Here is a 22136-nt window from a genome sequence, read left to right on the forward strand (position 1 = left end):
AGGAAATGAAATTCAACTATTGTAGCTGACAGGAAAATACTAGGTCTACTGTTATAAGGAAAACAATAGAAAGAACAAATTACGATACATCGATCAAACCAATAAAATATGAAACTGAATTGAAAGAAATGTAAAACCAACAATGAACTAGTTGGATCCCATTTAACACAGTCTACGAAAGCACCAAAACGTAGCTTAAATCCATATATAACAAATATATGAAAGCTTAAATCCCTCTAGTGATAACTAATTAGATGACAGGGAACTACAATTTGCTAACAACTATAAATGCATATAAATCTGGAAAGGAGGGTGTCAAATGAAAAGAAAAATTGAACAGAGTATACACTATACACCATATATGATTCTAGCCAACTAATGACACCTTGTATATATATACTGCTGCCATGGAAAACCAAATATGTTATAGCTTTGTAATTGTCTAGGCTGAAAAGAGTAACAAAAAAGATAAGTTGTTTAAGGACTTCTTTAGTAAAAACATGTCATATGCCAGTGATATTAGGATTACCCCACAGTAAAGATGTTCTTTTGTTTTTTTTATTTCTTTTATTTAATAGAATTTATGTAGTGCAACAAACAAAGTCTAGTGACAATGAAGAGGAGTTGTGCATAATGGATATCGGGTCAACTCATGCATTCACTGAAGAAATAGACGAGCATATTGAGTCAACTAGTCTACTCAATCAAGGAAGTGTCCCTGCACAACCGCAGCCACAACCGTGCAACCCAGTAAAAGATTTATTAAGCCTTTTTTTTCGTAGTAGCACTTCGTCCCCACGTCAACGTCCACCACTTACTGATGCAGAGTTATTAGAAAAATGTGGTCAAATCCGGACAATAAAAAAACTCAAAAGAACATCATCGGCGCCTTCAACTTGGATTCCAGTCGAGAAGAGCAAAAGATCTGTAGTAGCAGTACGCATTCTTCGAGAGATGAAGGTAATTGTATATCCAATTTTTTGTAATTGGATTGGTTCGGGGTAATTGAATTGGTTTAGGTCACGACCACTAGCCTCTGTCGGCCAGGGATAAACAGTGGCAGCGGCCACATGCCATTTTCAGCATAAATTTTTCAATTTTTCCAAAACGTCCAAAACTCTTTCCCACATGATTTTGTAACCTCCATACACCTAATGGGAGTTAAAAACATATCTCCAACATCCATATTTCATAATGGCTTTGTGAAATCTAAACTTAAATGTGTAACACACAATCTATACATTATTGGTAATATTTAAGAGTTACAAATTTGTAACTAGTTTTGTAACTCCAAAATATGTCACATTTGGGCACATACATGTATCCAATTTTGTGACTCTCAATAATATGTTATAAAGTATGACAAATCACATTTTGCAACATTATTTAATCTAACATTATATTATTTAAAATAATACAACATGCATTTGCATTCATAGAAAAAAGGTATTCATTTAATCTACATTGGATTTCTACCACTATTTGCAACATTTTGGATCATTACATCAACTTGATGGTGTAATCTACATTGTACACATCACAAGTTCCAAATGATGTTGTATTAGAAGAAAATTGGAGGCAAAGTTTAATTTCTAAACAAAGTCCGCCTTATTATTTCTCTTTTTCCTTTCTGGAAACTTGTGTTTATGTAGATTAAACAATATTCAAGGCTCTTCAATGATGTTGCATATTTTTCTTATTTTATTAATTTTGGGTACGTACAGTTGTGATTTCTCTTTCTTTCTTTTTCAACAAATCGGAATTTGTGCTTTATTACTTGTGTAATATGAAAGCAGTAAAAACGTAATACATTCAAGACATTGTCTCATGCTAAGCTGTTTGCAAGAAAACTGGCTAAGTTTTTCACGTTTTCTTGCTCTATTTATTGAGAAAATATTATAGGTTCATAAATTATTTTTAACTATGGATGTCCCATTCTCTTTTTATTAAGTTTTGATGTGGTATTTTTTAATTAGGTAGAACAAAAGTAAATAATTTACTATGATAAAATCTTCTTACAGATTAAGCCACTTTCTTAATTTATTTATATATATATATATATATAACTTTCCATATTTAACAATATATATATATATAAGAATTTAATTAATAAATTAAATAGTAATTATATAATATACAAATTATTATCTCAATTAAATGAGATACTATAACCAAATATCGACAATTCCATGAAATTTGAATAACTCCCTCTAATTCTATTCTCACAAACTCAAACTTCGTACCAAACATCCTTAGAGTACTCCCAATGTGGGTGTTGTATAATACCTAAAACTTTAAAATTTTGAAGTAAGAAGGTTTTTGACCATTTTGATAAATCTACAAAATAGAGTCATTTTACCACTTTTTATGTGCTAATTGTTGCTTAATTCTTGAGTTTTTAATTGATTTATTAAGTTTTAAAGTAATTTTGAATTTATTAGGTTTATTTTGATTTTATATATTTTTGTGTGTTTTTATAGTTATTTTGTTGTAAAATATTGTAGCTAGTTATTTAAATTATTGTTGTTTAGTTTGTGGTAAAAAAATGTTGTTTTATTGAAACTAAATGTAAAATATAAATTAAGTTATAATTAATATTTTCAAAAAATTAACTTGATTTATTTTATAGTGAAAATATGTTATTATGATTTATTTTATGTTTATTTTGTTAGGAAATTTGGTGTATTCTTGTGCTTGAAAGACAATGATAGAAAGCTAAAAAAAGAGAAAGAAAAAGTGGTATTTTTGGAGAAGCAAGATCCAATTCACCCAAGGCCCAAGCCTGCCCAGTTCGGCCCAGCCCCTTCAGGAGCTGCATTTCTTCCAGGCCCACGCCTGATGCCAGCTCCCCAGGCCCAACAGCCTGGCCCGTTTCCCTCACCATTCAGCCCCTGCTTTCCCACGTTCCCTTCAGCCCCCTCTCTCACCAGCCAAGACCACACTCCCAATCAACCTTAGCTGCTCCCATTTGCTTTAGCCAGCTGTCAACCGCCTGGCACCTCACAAGACCACCCAACACAGCTCCCAACCGAGGCCCAACACAGCCAAACCACACCCAACCACCCAATGCCACCAGCCACCAATGGCTGCCTTTTTTTTTTTTTTGAGCCCAACAAAAGCAATTTGTATTCTTGTCCTTATGTTCAAAAATACTACTTTTTACCTCCCTTTCTACACATTTAACTCCAAAACATCATTATTACACCCTATAATTTACTCATATTTGTTGTATTATAATTAATTAAATTAATTTAATTAATTTAAATTGATTATTTTAATACCTCATTTTAGCTATAAATATGGAGTTTTGAAGACCATTTAGGGTGTCATATTTTAAGGGGCGAGGTTACCATACCAAAGTTTCTACACTTTCAAGCCTCTCTATTCTCTTCATCATCTTCTTCTTATTTTGTTATTTTTCTATGTATTTTTAGAGGAACAATTTGGGAGTTTCTCCTCCAAATTTTCCTATTTATGTTTGTAATTTTTAGTTTGTATTTTCTATTCTAGTTATGTGTTTATAATCTTTTTAAGATTATTATGGTGATAATGAAACAATATGTAACTAGATAATGTTTATTTTGTATATTGATTTCCCATTTTGTGCAACAAAGTTTATAGATTTTTCTTGTTCAAATATCTTATTTCATCTTAAATATCGTGTATTTTGGATTGTTAGTACATATTTACACTTTGTTCTTCATTAGTGCAAAAACATAATATTTTTTGTGTAAGATGTGTCATTAAATTGTACACATCCATGCTTAGAACAAAAATATTATGTTTTGCCTTATAAATAATGTTCATTGATTTATTTGTTGTTTCATTAGATTGATTTACACTAAATGCTTTGAAATTATAATTTTGAAAAGTGAAGAAAAACCTTATTTTTTTAGAAATACTTTGTGCTTAAAATTATAAATCTATTTGGAAAATGATAGTTTGATTTATTTTAACTATCACTAAAACTTGGGAATCAATGTACTTATAAATATTATTGAACTTATATTTTATGGATTCTAATCCTTAATAATCTTATTTTACCATCTTGTTTACAATTATTAATTTAGTAATATATATTGTCTTTAATTTCTATATTATTGTCTTTTATTTTATTTTCATTATTCAAAAATCTCTTCAATCTTTAGAACTAGGTTAGAATTTATTAATTTTGATTTAAAATAGTTTCCTTTTCGATTTTAGACAACTCTTTTGGGTTCGATCTCGTGCTTACACGAACACTATATTCCATATACGATTCGTACGCTTGCGAGTATAAATATTTAAAACATACCCGTTTTGGGTCCATCACATTTCATTGGATGAGCTAAAACAATACTCTATTTCGCCTCTACACATTTCCATCTCTACATGTAGAGACCGTTTACTTCTATTTTAAACAATTTACATACTTTTTGATTCCTTGAATTTTGTTTCTTCCTCTAAATCAATTATTTTTATTTATTTTTTTATATTATTATAATTAATTAAAATATAATATTTAAATAATATATAAAAAAAATATAAAGCAATTGATATATGATATAATGTAAAAATTTGAGGTAAAATAAATAAAGTTTAATTTTAATAAGGTAATTTGAAATATAAAATAGAATACCTATTGAGAGTGTTAACTTACCAATTAGATAAATTAAGGTATTATGACTAGGTGTATTATTATTATTATTAATAAACAGTGAAACCTCGTTGCATGCATTAATGGAAAATGAAGTTAATTTATATGCAATAATAAATTTTATATTTTGATATAATTAGGATATTTATTTATCTTTCATTTATGTTGACATAAAGCTGGCCCACATTTTTTTTTTTGCTTCTTTAAAACGAAAAAAGAATTGTATTGCACTGATGTACAAAATTGTTTTTGGTGTTCCACTTAGATGGGGAGTGGTCAATACATGTTTTTACATGTTTTGAGACATGACTTTGTCATCTACATGAAAAATATATACTTTTAAAAAAAAAAAAAATAAAGTAAGACAAATGGATATGAATATCTTCTCTGCTGTTGAACACGAAAAGAGGCAGAAAATCAAGGCTAAATCCATGCATGAAAATCATATTCATCAGTCAACTGATTATTAATTAAACATATATATATCTTTGTAGACAACAGAAATTTTTTATTTTAATAAGTTTTTATTTTTTTAATAATAATTTTAATGAAATATTCTTATATTTATCAAAATATTTTTATATTTAACGGTAGTTTGTAAACACTTACACTAAAATAAAATAAAATAAATAATTAAAAATATTAATATTTTTGAGATATTTTATAATGATAATTATTTAAAAATAATAAATAATTAAACGAATTAAAATATGATATTTTTTAGATATTTAAAATGATAATTATTTATAAATAATAAATCATTAAACAAATTAAAATATGATATCTGTGAGATATTTTACAATAATAATTATTTAAAAATAATAAAATCATATGTTTTATAACTTAAATAAAATTTAATTAAAAGTAAACTCACTTATTAGAATAATATCATATTTAAATATATAATATAATCTATGTGAATTAGCAACAATTTTTTTTTTAAACTAGCAAGAAACTTAAATTTAAAATCTATGTATAATATTTAATATTACATTAAATATATAATATATAATCTCTTGTTGTCATTCTCAAACTAAAAAATTAGAACAAACACAAACTTAAATAAAAATAAATAAATTATTTAATTAAAATAGGATATTTATTTAAAATTTATATGACATTAATATAAATTTAATAAAAATAATTAATAAATTTTATAAATAAAACAAAGTGTAATATCTAGTACATATATATATGCACTTGCTTTTTTTAATTTGTCATTCAGTGCTTGGAAACTGGGGTGTTTGATTTCTTTGAATGAAAAATTCGATATGATTGAGTGGTTGGAAATTAGTCAATGCATTCAGGGTTGGTTTAATTTAGTTCTCGACTAAGGAGCTAGTTCAATCGTGGGGTATAGCATTTGATGGTCAACGTACATAGATTTTATATATATATCGATCGATGAATGCATGGGGATTTTTGAATTCAGTTTTCTGCTACTTTGAATTGTGATCTACTTGTTTGGTGCTGGGTTGACCTGTTTAGATTAGCAATATACATGTTTGTAACTTGTTGAGCTTTGTTTTCTTCAGTTGCCAGGGCTCAATCAAGTTCGGATGCGGAAGTTTCTGAGACTGTAGATGAGAGCAGTGATCTTGGGATTGTTGGTGAGGATGTCCAGGACTTCGGTGATGAAACTTTCAACCCAGCTCCTGGAATTGATACAGTCTCTGTCTTTCCAAAGAATAGCGCACGAGGTGAGAATGTCTTTCAATGATTAAGAACGAAGAATTATTTTTTAGGTTTTGTGTGGCGTAAAATTTTGAGGTTGATACATGTCTTTTTTTGCAGTGGTTACAGCAGGAGAAGACACTGACTTACTGGTTGGAGTGAAAAATGATGGTAATAAAATTGTTATGGAAGTTCGGAATTATAATTAGCCGTTTTTAGTTTTGTTGGTTCTCGGGTGTACATGATATTATGTTCTTACGCTTTGATTTTAATAATTCTGTATTGCTATATCGTTGTGATGACTATTGAGTGGTAATTTTGTGTCCTTTGAATTTTCAAGTTATCCCCTTTTCTTATGGGATGTGCTAATTAATGTATGTTTTCTTGATGACAATGTTAAAGATGCTTTTCTTGATGATTAAACAGGGGACTCAAGCGTTAATGTCATTGCAATTAAAGCTAGTGTTCATCTCCCATTTGATCATAAAATGAAGCGCTGGTTCAAAATTTGACTACAATGGTGAGTTTGGGTTTCTCCAATTTGAGTATTTTAAAAAAAAATAAAAGTAATTGTATCATAGTTTACTTATTGTGAAGTATAAATGATCAGAAAATGTCGCTTCTCACAATGTTCAATGTCTCTCTTTTTTGTTCAAGTGGAACAGAACTTTAATTGTTTCGATTGCTTTATTTAGTTCATTCCTTGTTTATCTTGTTTCTTACACGTGGTTTACCTTTTCTAGACCTTTAACAATGCGTCAATACCAGCTTCAGCCCAGGCTACTTTCCCATACATATTTGCTGTCAGCAAGTACTTGCAGGTACATGGATCGTATTGGCAGTGTCATGAATTTTGAGTTTCTTAAATCACTTCTATTAGGATGACATTGAGTTTTTTTTTGGATTGCAGCCTGGTACTTTTGATCTAGTTGGCACCATTATTTATGAGATAGACCAGCATCCTTATCAGAATACCTTCTACAATGGTACAATTGAAGTTCTTGTAACTCTTGGAATCGCTCTTCTTGTTCTCCTTGTCTTGTGGGTTCATGGTCAAATATACAGAACCTTTCTAAGGTACTAGCAATTCAATGTTAAACTATTTCTAGATGTGGTATGATATTTGTCGTCAAAATATTATTAAATATCTAGTCTTGTATTAAATATTATTGAATTTGAATTTATATTAATATAATTATTATATATGTAGTCTTATATTAAATATTATTATAATTAATAAATAATTTTTTAGTAGTTGTAAATGTATATTTTGTTTAATATTTAAAATATTTCGTTAAAGTTAGCAAAATGTTAAAACCGAAATTTTTTGTTATCTACACACTTTTTATATAGAAGAGATATATAAAGAAACTCATGCATCAATGTTAAGATTAATATTTGTTTTAAAAGCTTGTTGTATGGAAATATTCTAATTTTCCAATCTTTGATTGGTAATGATGATGATTTAGTTTTTATATAATATATATATATATATACTTACTAGAATAATTTACTTACTAAATGAGTTATTTGTTTTTTATTTCTTTCCTTTAATAATACTTATGGGGAGCGATTAACAAAGACAAACAACTTCATGGATATTTGGTGAGTCAGTCCACTCAATCAAGGAAGAAACCCTGACGGTTTAGTTCATAGCATTTAAGTTGTTTTTTTTTAAACAAAGCACCACAACTTGTATTATTACTAAAAATTGTGTGTGTGTTTTTTTTAAATAATTGAACTGCATTTATATAATAATTTTTTTCCAGCATAGAATATGCCGAAGAATATGGTGCAACAGGTAGTGTAGGACATGTCATTGACAAGTACAAACAGAAAGGATTGCTAAGTAATCCGGATCTCTAGGGTTCAATGCACAAGATGATTGGGAATAAGGATAGAGTGATTGAAATCATGGTATTATATGAATCTTACTAAATTTTTGTTTGAATAAGTATACATGCAAATTTGCAGTCATAGAAAAAAGATATTCATTTAATCCGCAAAGGAGTATGATATGCTTTCTTTCTTTTCATTATGAAGTTATGATTAGTTCCTGCACATATAGTGACTTCTACCACTGTTTGCAACTTTTTGGATCATTACATTAAGGGTCAAAATGACCAATTTTTTAAAGTTATTTTGCACACTAGTTTAGTTTTAATAATTTTTTGCAAATGACATCTCATAATTTAGACAGCTAGTCAAAAATTTAGACAGGTGGTCGAAAAATTCAAATAGGCAGTCGAAAATTTTAGATAGTTGGTCGAAAAATTTAGACAACTAGTCAAATTTTAGACAGAAGTCATTTTGCAAAAAATTATCAAAAATAGGCCGGCGTGCAAAATCACTTAAAAATAGACTATTTTCACCAATTTCTCTTACATTAACTTGAGGGTTGAATCTATATTGTACTCAAGTTCCAAATGAAGTTGTTATATAGAAGAAAATTATTGGAGCCAAAGTTTAGTCTCTAAACAATGGGGACTTATTATTTCAATTTTTCTTTTATGGAAACTTGTGTGCATGTGGATTAAATAGTATTCAAAGCTCTTTAATAACAATAAAATCATTGGCTTTGATGATTAGGGAGTAATGATATTGCCTAATTTTCTCATTTTATTAATTTTAGGTACGTACAGTAGTAATTTTTATCTAATAAAATTTGAATTTCTCTCTTTTTTATTTTCTTCAGTAAATCTGAATTTGTGTTCTATTACTTGTGTAAAATGTAAGCAGTGGAAACACAATACATTCAAGACATTGAGGACAAGTACCATAAGATGAATATGTCAAGGAATATGGTCCAACAGCTATTGTAGGAGCAGGGCCAGGGTGCTTGACATATTACAATATATACCATCTACTATAAATAGAAGCGGTAAACTTGTTTCTCCTTTTGATCTATTTAGCCGTTTAATGTGATCTCTTTCTTTTAAAAAAAATTATATTCTATGCATTTTGATAGTTACATCAAAAATTAATTTTTGAAAAAAAAATGATAAAAATTCGTTGCAAAGCTATATTTCACTAAAACAACTGTCAAATTTGACATGGAACCATTTAAATGCATCAAATTGCACGAGTTTTTATCAAAATTTCAACGAAAATGTTGAATTGTGTAAATCATATATTTTATTTTTATCGAGGTTCAACCACTGATACAGTAGCAGCGCATCTGCTACCACTTTGTGTGGAAGGATCATAACTACTACTACTGCCGGCTTGAAAAGTAAAAATAGGTTGTTTGGGTTGAGGTTGATCAAATATTTGGTTACTTAACATGGAAGCTACTTGAGCCATGGAAGGTCTATCTGTGGCAAAGTCTTGAACGCACAGAAGCCCAATGTGTATGCATTTCAATGCCTCTGATTCATTATATGACTTGCCTAATGCTTCATCCACCAACTCTATTCCTCTGCCTTCACTCCATAGTTGCCATGACTGTTTCATTACATTAATATCAGCCTCAATTTTCCACCACAACACAAACATAATAACACAATTTGAGAGATTTCTTTTGTGAACTACTCACATATGCAATAAGGCCTTGGTATTGATCCTCTTCCTTGAAGCTAGTATTCTTTTTCCCGCTTATTATCTCTAGTAATAACACGCCATAGCTAAACACATCAGATTTTTCCGAGAAGATTCCTCTCAATGCGTACTCTGGAGACATATAGCCGCTGCAATTGATTAAACACACCACTAAATTAGATGCCAGATGCTATAACAACAATGTACTATCAAATCATCAAATTAAAAGAATGATGCTCACATTGTTCCTACCACCCTGTGAGTATTTGCTAGATCTAACGTGCCTTCAAAAATCCTTGCTAATCCAAAATCAGAAATTTTTGGAGTCATCTTCTCATCCAATAGAATATTACTGGCCTTCAAATCTCGATGTATCACCCTTGAACTGGAATCGCGATGGAGATACACAAGACCTCTTGCAATGCCATCAATAATGTTGAATCGTATGGCCCAATCAAGCTCTACCCTTCTTCTATCATCTATACAAGAAACCAAATCACACCACTAAAAGTTAATTAGTGACAATGTCCAACAAATATACTTCTAACTGAAGGATAAAAATGTGGATAAAGATGAGAGACTAACCGAAAATAAAAGTATCCAAGCTCTTATTGAGCATGAACTCGTATATTAACAACTTCTCTTCATTTTCAATGCAGCAACCAATGAGCTTAACAAGATTTCTATGTTGAAGTTTGGAGATCAATATCATTTCATTCCTAAATTCTTCATCGCCTTGTGATGAGCTGCTAGACAGTCTTTTCACTGCAACTTCTTTCCCATGTAGTTGTCCCTGTAAATTTCCAAACATAGCTAACTAATTAGCTCATTCACTCACCCATTCACCTGCATTTCTCCATTATTATTGTAGTGTATTAGATTCTATGTAAACTATTGAAAACCAAATGACCTTATAAACAGGACCAAATCCTCCTTGACCAAGTTTGTTTGTAATACTAAACTTGTTTGTGGCCATTAGTATGTTATCCAACCCAAAAAAATGAAGCTCAGGTTGATTGTCTCCTCTCTTCAAGTTAGTACTTGTCCAAATCAAATCATTATTTGTTGCAGTTCCTGATGTCAAGTCAATAATACACATAATATTCAGCAATAAATACGACCAAAAAATACTATTTTGTTTGTAGCATCAAAGTTGTTAGTGGCAGCTTTGATTTGCCTAAAGGTAAAGAAACTAGTTCGTATATCTAATCCTCTGAGAACTGTACAAACAATAACAATTTATGAAGATTTCATTGAAAATTTTGAAAAAGATATAGCAACTACTGAGCCAGTACAGTTAGAATGAGAAAGAAGAAAACAAGAATCTAGAATAGATACATACTTGTGTTCTTAGTGATTTTATCACACCATTCCTTTGATCCTATGCATACAATTTTAACTGAACTATATGTAAAAATCAATTTTTAACTCTTCAAAAAAAGATGAAATTGTATTCTTTACCTAAATAGCCTTTCCACCCAAGAATGCATAAATAGGCCATGCAAAGAAGGCAAAGAAATGAAGCAAGTCCGATAATGATGAACTTTTTTGTTTTGTTAGTTCTCGGAGGTTCGAAATCTACAACAGGAAATCAATGGGATATAAGTTGACTTTTTACTATGTACATATTACTTTCATCATAATAAATTATTTATTACCAGAATTTATTGAGATAGCTGATATTAAAGAGCCATATGATCCACGCTTTCGAATATTCCTTGTCCCTTTCCCTGTCCATTGGAGGCGGATCTCGAGTGTCTTATGACTCACAACAACTCCCTTAACTACTTTGATAAATTCCTTATCAACTCCTTTAGCTTCCTTTTCAATGTTGAAATCTTTCAACTCTAGTTTTCCCTATACATAATAACTTAACTCAATCATACATACAATACGTTCACAAGCTACATTAGTATGATTATGTCAAAACCAAAATCAAGACTACCTGAACATAAACATCAAATATTCGCCTTCCAAGACTGTAATAAGATTTGTTGTCTCTTATTACTATCTCTGCAAAATGAAGTTTCACAGTGTAATTTCCATTTCCTAAGCAACGAGCATAGTAAGTTAGCGAAAGAGGTGAGATGCGCGCAGTTGTGTAGAGCTCGGAATTGTTCATTCGTAATACTGATGCATTGTTTGCTATGTAGTCCCCGGCTTTAGTGATAGAATCCCATGAATCTCCAGTGTTGCTAAATCCCCAATTGGTTGAGCTTTTAAAAAAAATTGAAGGATGTACGGATCCTTGATCCTCTTCATATTTGATGTTTCCAATGGTGGTTTGTTTTCCACCACAATTTATGTGCAACGAATAATGCTCTAAGTACACCAAACCAAACAATGTTGATTAAAAACTATGCAAAAGTAATATTGGTTTATAGTCTCCATACAAATGAATAGTTTTTTTTTTTTTATTTACCTTTTGAGCATGGAGACAAGCACTGGCTGAGCATTCTACATATTAATCATATTCAAGGAAAGCATTATTAGTGAAGTAAAATCTTTATTATGAAACTATTGTTCTTCTTGTTTTAATTGTTTTATAAAGCTTACGAGTTGTTTTCATGTCCACATGTGCTTCGAAACTGATTTCTGATAAAAATAAAAGACACAAGTATATTCAGTTTGACATGTTTTTGATGCCATGAATATGGAAATAAAAGAAAGAAAGAAAGAAATGAACTCTTACAAATAAGAATCTTTACAAGTTGATAGTTCAGATATCTCTGAAAAGTAATTGTAAGATAAATCTATTTGGCTGCACACACAGTAAGAAATTAACATCATCATTAGCTTAATATTATTAAACCATTATATTAATCCTAATTTTGCAAAACAACCTCCTTTTCTTCTCTATAAGCTTATGATTAAAAAGTTAAAAATAAATATGAAGGAACATTGTTGTAAAACAATAATATTGGTAACTTACAAGGTAGCACCTCTGGATATGATCCACTTTGGAATAGGCCCACTGAGTAAGTTACTTGTTAAATATCTATTCAATGTAAACACAATATATAGACAAGAGAAGTTAGGAAGCTTTTATTATAAAAAAAAGAGTAAAAAAAAAGGGACTAATTTTTGCATTACTTACAGTGTTTTCAATCGAATTAAATGTTCCAAATTTTGAACTCCCCCTGTAAGTTTATTGAAGCTAAGATCTCTGCAAATTAAGAAGCTTAGCCTTAGATATCAGTAATGTCATGGTATGCAACAGATTAAATTTGCTAACAATAATAACCACAGAGGTTTCATGCCATCTGCAATTGGAGAAGTGAATAGAAGAATTACAAGACGTTTAGAGTTTCAAAATTACGAAAGTATTCAGGGATATTTCCTCTTAAATTACAGCTCCTCATCATCCTGAAATTTCCAACATGGTCCAATAAGTTCAATTTTTCAAATATTGGGTGGGTGGTCCTCAATCAGAAGAGTTTATGTACAGCTTACACTTTTTTTATGTTTGTCATGTTTCTCAAGTCCGAAATATTTGAGCTCTCTCCATTTAAGTCAGTAATCCTTCTGCAAAGAAAGTCTCTCATCACAAATTAAGTTAGTGAACATACCAAGATTTTAAGCAGACACAGAAATGTAGATAATAAATGAAAGAGAACATACATTTCTATCAACTTATCCAAGCTAGAAATACTAGAAGGAATTGGCCCTTTGAAACCACTTGCTTCCATTTCTCTGTTGAGAGTAATATATATGTAATATCAATGCAAATAGCTCATGAGTTGTGAAAACTATAGATACCAATAGATCTTACAAGCGCTGAAGTTGTTTCCAACCGCTAAACTCAGGCATACTTCCTGTAAAGTTGTTACTACTGATCCTACTGCAATGAGAAAATATGAGTCATCAAGATTAACGTGACATAATCTGGACGATTGCTCAAGTTCAACCAATATATCTTGGTTGGTTCATTTCAGCTATGAAGTAATTTGTAGTACACATTGCCACTTACAGCACGGATAACTTGGAGAGGTTAGTAAGAGCCAGAGGGAACTGTCCAGTGAGATTGTTTGCATTAAGATTCCTGCAGAGCCACATCATTTCAATTATGTAATCAAATGGTTACTTTGAAAAGATTAGAGTAGAGATACTACTCACAAATGAGTCAAGTTCACCAATTTCCCAAGCTCAGAGGGAACAGTTCCAGAAAACAAGTTGCTCTCCAAGGACCTGAACTTAAGAGAGTGTTATATTATAAACAAATGAAAGGAGTTTAAAATAGAGAAATTAAGGGTTAAGAGAAAGAGCATACAAATAGGTGAGAGTGGTGATGTTTCCTATATAGGCAGGGATTGGCCCTGATAAATTGTTTGCACTAATGTGCCTGCATGCAGCAGAACATTCATTCATTCATGCCATCCATTACTACAAGCCTTGACAACTTAATATTGAATGTTATGTCTAAATATGGAAACTTACACAGATTCTAACTTTGTCAAAGTCCACTCTCTTGGTATCGGACCTTTGAGGATGTTCCGTTCCAATTTACTTCAATGGAGAAGAAAAACTGGCATTGTTAATTGAAAGGTATAACTAGAATGGAAAATTCTAAATTTTTTATTACTTACATTTCCTTAAGGTAAGGTAGCTTCCATAGTGATGGTGGAAGATTACCATCAAGATCCTGTTCTGAAAAATTACTGCATATATATATAACAGATGTCAAGAGAAAATTCCCAAGTCATACATATATATATATGTATATATGTATGCATGTAACAATGGGCAAGGAAAGGAGAGGAGTTTACAAGCTTTGGATATGGCATTCATTATGAGCAGGGATGAAGCAATTGCATACGATTTCATTGATGTAATTTTTTGTGCGTGGTTTATCAATAGTCGATTGGTTACTACAAGGGTCATCGAAGTTCCAGTCTCTCTTGTTCATTTGTGCAGCTATTTCTTTAATGGCTTCCACTGCATGCATAATAATAATAATAATTATAAACCAAAGAAGAAGATTAACCCTTTAGTGATCAAAAGAAGAACAAGAACAAGACCAACACAATGGAAAGCAAGAAAAGTGAGAGAGCTTTTTCACCTTCAGCCGTTGGAAGAGTAACGCCAGCTTGGGCTTTCCATTGGATTAATGGTGACAACAAGAAGAAGAAGAAGAAGAAGAAGAGAATAAACAGTGACAGAACAGTAACACATTGTGATTGTGATGAAGCCATATTGTTGAGCTGAGCATTTATGATATCGCCACACAAGAAAGTGTGATTGTAAATACATTAATTTATGTCTATAAATCCTCGAGGAAAAGTTGCTTCTAGGAAAGCTCTTTATTCATTCGTTTGTTACTCTCTCAATGTTTCCATTTCCAAGTCAATATTCACACACTTGGTTGCTAGTGGCCTTAATTGGAACTAGTCCCACACCACTTGCGATTGACAACGTTCTGGAGAAGTATTTATTTTAAGAGTAATGATCAATAGTATAGATAAACGTGATTAATTGAGAAACAGTAACTAGTAACTAGTGACTGTATAATATTTAGTTGCAAATTTTCGAAGTGCATATTATTATTCTTATTTTAAATATCTTTAATAATTTTTATTTTTTTACTTTTTTACATAATTCTATAAATGAAAATTTTAAATTATTAAAAAGTAAATAGTACTTGGTCCCAAAACTTTGTCTCCATTTTTTTTTTCTTTTGTAGCTATTAGATTACCCATCTTTATATTTTGGTCCCCACTTTTTTTCTTTTTCTTTTTAGTCCTAATAATTGATTAATTATTCCAAGAAACGTAGAATGACGACAAGGCGTCCTCTTGCCATGAAGAATCTTCTTCACACGTAGCACTCATGTTTAATATATTTTTGGGATTTTAAAAATAAATAATTTTAAATATTTATTCAATATTTTTTTATAATATTTTTTAAAACATTTAATTTATATTTTATTTATTTTTATCTTGATGCAAATACCTTCCTAAAACTAATAATGTTAAAAAACTTGCAACAAAAAAATTAAATACAATTTAATATATTTATATATTGACAAATTGGTTCCAATCTTATTATTATTATTTTATATTTATAAAATATAAAATAAACAAAAACTTAGAAGAACTAAAAAAACCTATAAGCATTAACAAATAATAAATTATTATATATAAATTTTATTTTAACTAAAAACTAAAATAACTCTTTGTTATATTAAATAGGATAAAATAATTCCCCCTTTAAATTTATTGATAAATGCAAAACAATAAAAAAAAAACTATTTTTTTTAATATATTAATTAATTTTATAAACTGTTAACAAAATATTATAAATATATGATTATATACCATTTTACCCAGTTTTGTACATCTTAAATATTGATTTACACACCCCTGTATTTCTTAAAGATATTTATAATATGTTAGGAAATATTAAGAAAAATCAAGTAAATATATGTGGGCTATTATTGTCTTATTAAAGTTGAATTTGATCATATAGTTAGTTATGTGTGATATTTATCAGGTCCTCGTTGCCTTCTCAATACATACATGTAATATATAATATATTAAAATTATATGTTTGAATTAAATTGGCAAAAAATTAAAAATAAAATCTATTGTCTAAATTAGTATTTAAATCAAGAAAATAATAAAATTTCAAAATTAAATAAAAAAATGTAATATTCGGATTTTTTTATGAATTTTTCATCAATTATTATTTTTTAAATGTGACATGGGGAAAACAACATGTGAGCAAGAAAATTCAAAGTATTTTTATTGTTATCTACTTGGAAGGAACTTCATTGAAGATAAGATGGAGGAGTCAAGTAGAGCAAGAACGACAATCAATGAACTTTGATCCGTTTCATGTGGCCGTGGCTAGGGGCTGCGCAAAGTCACAGGTGGGGTATATATGATGGAGACTTAGAATATTGTCAATGTAGTGTCCTTATGATAATTAATTTGTTAGATTAAAAATATTAATCTATATGCATAACAATCATGATACAGAATAAACAAATTGTTATATGGAAATAAATACGAACGAATATATGTACCTCCAGCCATTGATTTGGTGAACTTCGATCTAAAAACTTTTGATCTACAAAAAAAAAACGAGTACACAGATTTTTAAGCTCTCACTAAGTCTTTTAAATGAAATTATTAAATATGTTAAATTAATAATAATTATTCATTCAAATATCTTAAATTCAATAAATATTCATTAAATATGATTAGTTCCCAGCAAAAATAAATAAAAAATAATTCATTAGTTATATATACCCAATATAATGCACACAAGGTTGTGGCTTATACCAAAGCCGTAAGGCAATTCAGAGAAGTGTGTTTCATAAAAAGAAGGGTATAATGGTCCATCCCTCCAATTCTGAAAAACTGTTTCACTGACCTTATTTTTTGGATGTACCAGCATGTGGCATCTCCGTGGTGTGCATGTTCTCGTTCCTCAAGTGCTAAGATATGGGCATAGCAAGCAAAAATACAAATTAATATACGAAAATCTATTCTAAATTTGAAGTCATTTGTGATAAAGCTTACCGCGTCCGTTGTCCTGTCACAGAATCCCATATTAATCATCGAAAACAGAGTCAATTTAAATGTGCGAAATGAGCAAATGGTGTAACTATAATAGAAATAAGCATTTCTCAATTAGATTTTGTTAGTTACCAAAAACTAATATGCAGAAAATGGGTTCAATTGAAGTTAGTAACAAGATAAAGCATACCTCTCATCCGGATAGTTGTAAATAAATTCAAATAACTCATGGGCATTAGGCTCAAAATCGGAAACCAGTTCTTTATTTTGGAAAGATCCCACTGTCCGACCTTGAGAAGTGATATTACGAACTATGCTAGACTCATCGTGTAAAATTTCCCTTGATCTACAATGGGATGAACCACTTTCTTCCATGGTTTCGTTCTCCGTTCCAGCCCCTTCTTTCTGTGTGTCATTTGAGAAGCTAAGATTGTGTACGTCTTTTTGCTTTCGAACTTTACCTCTCTTATTAGGAGTTGTTTCACCGCTAACCCCATTTGTTTCTCCATCATCTTTTTGCTTATTACAGGATTGCTTCAATGTCTCCATCTCAAACTGGAGAGCCTCAAATTTCCTCTTCAGTTCATTAACTCTTTCATCTATTTCTTCACCTATTTGCTTACTATAATATTGCTTCATCTCCATGTCTGACTGGAGAACATCAACTTTCCTGCTCTGTTCATCTTTCCGCGTATGCACTTCAGCCAAAAGCCAAAAGTAATTTCTTACTTTTGGTGAATCATAATGTCCTTTCTTACTTTCCTCCTTTCTCACGGTCGACAGTCCAAAAGAGCAACGGTGGAATTGACCTATGCACATTGCCACGACACCATCTCACATGATTGTAATATGTATACACAACACTAACATCAAATACTTGCTTTTCGAAGTTTTCTTTCTTTCTTTCTTTCTCTTTCCTTGAAGTTATCAAGGAAAGAGACCTTAACATAACTAACTAACTAACACCATTACCAACTAATAACAGACAGTATACTCTAAGAGTTGGATGGAGTTACTACTACTCCAATGTTCTCAACCCCCTACACCCTTTCAATTTTCTACAATTTATAAAAACCAAAAGATGATGCTGATTTGCTCTTCTACAACTTCGTTAGCAACTAGAATAATATTGTAGTACTTGGATCTCTATACTAATATTAAACTCTTTGATGCCAAAGCACCTCCACACACATGAACCAAATAACCAATACACAAATACAACAAACAAACAAATGACAAAACTCTGAAAAATTAATGCAGAAACGCAAACAAAGAAATACAGAGTAATAAAATTAATGAAAAAGAACTTTTTTTTAGAAAAATGTAAGCACAAGTTGAAAAAATATATATAATATATATATATATTATTTTTTTAAAAATGAGATGTACTAATCAAATTTTGGGATGCAAATATAATTACCCAAAATTAATTATGTGTTTGTTATAAATTTACACAAATATCTTTACTAATTATATTAGCACAAAATTAGAGAGAAATTCTATGGTGCACCCCCTATTCTATTTTTGGGTGTACATTGCACTCCGTTAACACCCAAATTCCTGGTCCTTGCACTTGTGCTTGCTCATCCTAAGAATATTTATTAATTATTATGCAAATATAGAAATAAAAAACAGAATGAACTACACTTCAAATCTCAACCCTCGTACATGTATTGATTAAAAAGTACATGCATTTAGGTCGTTTCTCAAGCTAAATTCATTCAATTGCTACTCAAATTCCACAAAGCTAACATGATAATCACATCTCAAACAAAACTTAACCAGAAAAATTGTAAATAATACACCAGCTAAATTTAAGTCCCGTACATACATACATGTATAAAAAAAGAAGTAATCATTTTCCGCAAGAATAGAAATGAAAAAAAAAAATGTGTGTTCACAGGAAATACCTCGAGTGAGAATGTAGATAGCGCCGCAATGGCTTCTTCCACAGGAACAGCCATAGTAGTAGTAGCAGAGGTCTTAGCTACGATCTGACAAAAATTGAATCATCGCAATTCGGCAAACATTTTGAGCAGAAGTAGAAAATGGAATTGTTCAAAGTAGTCAACACATTCTCTCCACACACATATATATATATATATACATATTATCCAAAATTCATGGCTTACCGGATAATTTGGGAGAGAGGAGATCGGAAGAGAGAGAGTGAGTGAGTCGCATTAGGAGACGTTGCTCTGAACTCTGGCTCGTCTCCTCTACTTAGTTTGCGCTGTCCGAATAGGAGTGGTTAGAGAAACCACTACTACACCGAGTGGGTCGGACATGGAGGACATTTTTGGAATGGGAAATTTCACTTTTTATGTCTAATAATACCTAATATTACCAAAAAAAAAAAAAAAACCCAACACTAATAATATTTTTAAATTAATGCTAAACTTTCCTCCCATACCCAAAATACCCCTCCCATTATATCAAAAAATCACAAAACCTTCTCTTCCACTCTCCTCCCTCTCTCTCTTTCTCTCATTCTCACGAAATCATACACAAAACCTACAATTTTGTATAATTTTCTTGTCAAAATCATTGTTAGCCATCTCCATTGTCTCTGTGAAGTCGTTAATATCAAATACAACATCTATTTTGAGAGTTTTTGGAGGAGAAAAACCATGGGTAATAAAATTTTATATTTTATGTATTGGATATTATTTGTTTACATTTTTTTTTGGCTATTTTGAACAGATCTGAGCCTATATTGGTGTATTTTTCGAGATTTTTTGAGAGATTCCGCGATCTATGTTTTTCTGGGTTTTCTACAACTTTTTTGCTCGATATCAGCTCGATAACGGTTCGATATGAGCTCGATGGTATGTAGAAGAAGGTCTTGTAAGAGCTCGATGTAGCTCGATGTGAGCTTGATTATAGCTCGATAGGGTTGGGTATTAGTGCTCGATGGAAACTCGATAATGGTTCGATGGGACCCTACAATATTTGAGCTCGATAGGTTTAGGTTTCTCGATATGTGCTCGATAATAGCTCGATAGGGTTCGATGGAGGGTTTGGTTAGGTTTTATGTTCGGTTTTGAGAAATTGTAGCTCGATAGTAGCTCGATAGGGTTCGATAAGAGCTCGATTCTAACTCGATAAAGCTCGATAATGTTCATTTTTAATGTATTTATGAAAAAATGACAGTGTTCCTGACAATTTTAATGTTTTTTTTTCCAACACAGGCTCTGTTGTCTACGTTTTTGTATCCTACAATGGTATTTGGGAATTACAAGGGAATAAGTGGATTTTCAAGGACCCTCAATGCATGGTGATACCGATGGAGGATACTATAACGTACTTGCAACTTCTTGACATATTGCACAAGGAACTTAAAGTTGATAAACAGATTTATGAGTTGAAATTGGAGGTTCCTTACACTAGTGGCGACCAACCGTTTACACCAGTTCATGTTGAAAGTGATCTTGGTGTCCGTGCATTCTTAGGAGTAACATCTAAAGAAATGTTGGCCTTGTGTGTCACTCCTGTTAAAAAGATTGTCATTGCAGACCCATATTCCACTCCCGGACCTGAGGGAGCAGCCAGTACTTTAGGACTTCCTATTGCTGACCTGAGGGACAATCAGTATGAGTACAACCCCTATGTGAATGACGATCCAGTAGCTGAACACAATGAGGACTTAGGAGACAATTCAGTGGATGATGATCTATTAGCTGAACATTTGCAAGTAGAAGAAGCACAAGAACAACCAATACGTCATATTGCACGGACGAACCCACCAAGTCAAGGACGTCGAACACCTGGCACCAGCTCTAGTCGTCCTGGTGGAACATAATATAACTATATAGGGAACATTTCAATAAATTCAACAGAAGATCACAGAAAATGGAGTGCTCCCATGTTTACAAAAGAAGATATCATAGCTTGTAGTCGTTCTGAATCACCCTCATCCGGTGTAGCATTGGGGGAATTACATCTTGGGAAGACATTTGAGAACAAGATGGAATTGAAAACCAAAGCGGCTCTCTTTGCAATGAAGAATAATTTTGAGTTTATGGTAAAGAAGTCTGGTACTGATGTGTTGTATATCACCTGCAAGGATCCTGATTGTGGTTGGAGAATAAGAGGGAAAAAAGTAGCACGATCGGAGATGTTTGAGATCACTGTTTATAATAGTGTACATACTTGCTCACTAGAATTGTGACAAAAAGACTACCGTCAAGCAGCACCTTCTGTCATTGGGCACTTTATCAAGAACAAATATGTTACTGATGGCACTAGCTATCCACCAAACAGCATAAAGGAGGATATGAAGAATAATTTTGGGATCGATATGAGTTATATGAAGGCTTGGAGAGACTCGGTTATGTCAGGGGGACACCTGAAGAATCGTACTCCAAGTTACCTTCTTACCTGTACATGCTGCAGCAAAAGAATCCAGGTACAATTACTGATTTTGTCACAGATGACGATCGCTTTCTTTACTGTTTCTTCTCACTCGGAGTTAGTAGAAGGGGATTTACATCATGTCGTCCTGTTATATGTGTGGACGGCATTTTCTTGAAGTCAAGGTACGGTGGCCACATGTTGTGTGCTGTCGCATTGGATGCGAATAACCACATTTATCCAATTGCATTCGCGATTGTTGACAGTGAGAATCATGCTTCTTGGAAGTATTTCATGATGAAATTGAAGGAAGCCATTGGAGTTGTTGATAATCTGTCTTTTGTTTCAGACAGGCATGCTAGCATTATTCATGCTCTTGAGTTGGTCTTCCCTGATGCCTACCACGGCGCATGCTA

At 31.3% G+C, this 22136-nt stretch overlaps 1 protein-coding gene, 1 long non-coding RNA gene and 1 pseudogene across 5 annotated transcripts in view; 1 reads left to right on the forward strand and 2 right to left on the reverse strand.

Moving 5' to 3' along the window:
• Positions 1-633: 633 nt before the first annotated feature.
• On the forward strand, positions 634-9092 carry LOC133802011 (translocon-associated protein subunit alpha-like; annotated as a pseudogene).
• A 286-nt stretch (positions 9093-9378) lies between these two features.
• LOC133801899 (probable leucine-rich repeat receptor-like serine/threonine-protein kinase At3g14840) overlaps positions 9379-22136 on the reverse strand; it is a 28381-nt gene continuing 15623 nt past the window's right edge. For 2 of the 4 annotated variants that reach the window (XM_062240113.1, XM_062240117.1), the window contains 22 exons: positions 14434-14469; positions 14285-14353; positions 14118-14189; positions 13964-14035; positions 13818-13889; positions 13620-13688; positions 13469-13540; positions 13301-13372; positions 13142-13213; positions 12945-13013; positions 12780-12845; positions 12540-12608; positions 12404-12442; positions 12270-12304; positions 11793-12169; positions 11506-11704; positions 11309-11425; positions 10758-10921; positions 10433-10640; positions 10089-10326; positions 9846-9996; positions 9379-9754 (listed from right to left, as the gene is read on the reverse strand). In XM_062240113.1, coding sequence (XP_062096097.1) covers positions 9452-9754; positions 9846-9996; positions 10089-10326; positions 10433-10640; positions 10758-10921; positions 11309-11425; positions 11506-11704; positions 11793-12169; positions 12270-12304; positions 12404-12442; positions 12540-12608; positions 12780-12845; positions 12945-13013; positions 13142-13213; positions 13301-13372; positions 13469-13540; positions 13620-13688; positions 13818-13889; positions 13964-14035; positions 14118-14189; positions 14285-14353; positions 14434-14469 — 2641 coding nt within the window. In that variant the 3' untranslated portion in view covers positions 9379-9451. The remainder of the gene's footprint in view (positions 9755-9845; positions 9997-10088; positions 10327-10432; positions 10641-10757; positions 10922-11308; positions 11426-11505; positions 11705-11792; positions 12170-12269; positions 12305-12403; positions 12443-12539; positions 12609-12779; positions 12846-12944; positions 13014-13141; positions 13214-13300; positions 13373-13468; positions 13541-13619; positions 13689-13817; positions 13890-13963; positions 14036-14117; positions 14190-14284; positions 14354-14433; positions 14470-22136) is intronic. The other 2 variants (XM_062240116.1, XM_062240115.1) reach the window with 2 other exon arrangements.
• Positions 18545-19665, reverse strand: LOC133801908 (uncharacterized). The gene is made up of 3 exons (XR_009877055.1): positions 19500-19665; positions 19278-19361; positions 18545-18955 (listed from the first exon to the last, which is right to left on the reverse strand). It is a non-coding gene; the product is annotated as an uncharacterized LOC133801908 (long non-coding RNA).

The sequence above is a fragment of the Humulus lupulus genome, chromosome 9 (genome assembly GCF_963169125.1).
Source record: "Humulus lupulus chromosome 9, drHumLupu1.1, whole genome shotgun sequence".
In the NCBI taxonomy this organism is placed as follows: Eukaryota; Viridiplantae; Streptophyta; class Magnoliopsida; order Rosales; family Cannabaceae; genus Humulus; species Humulus lupulus.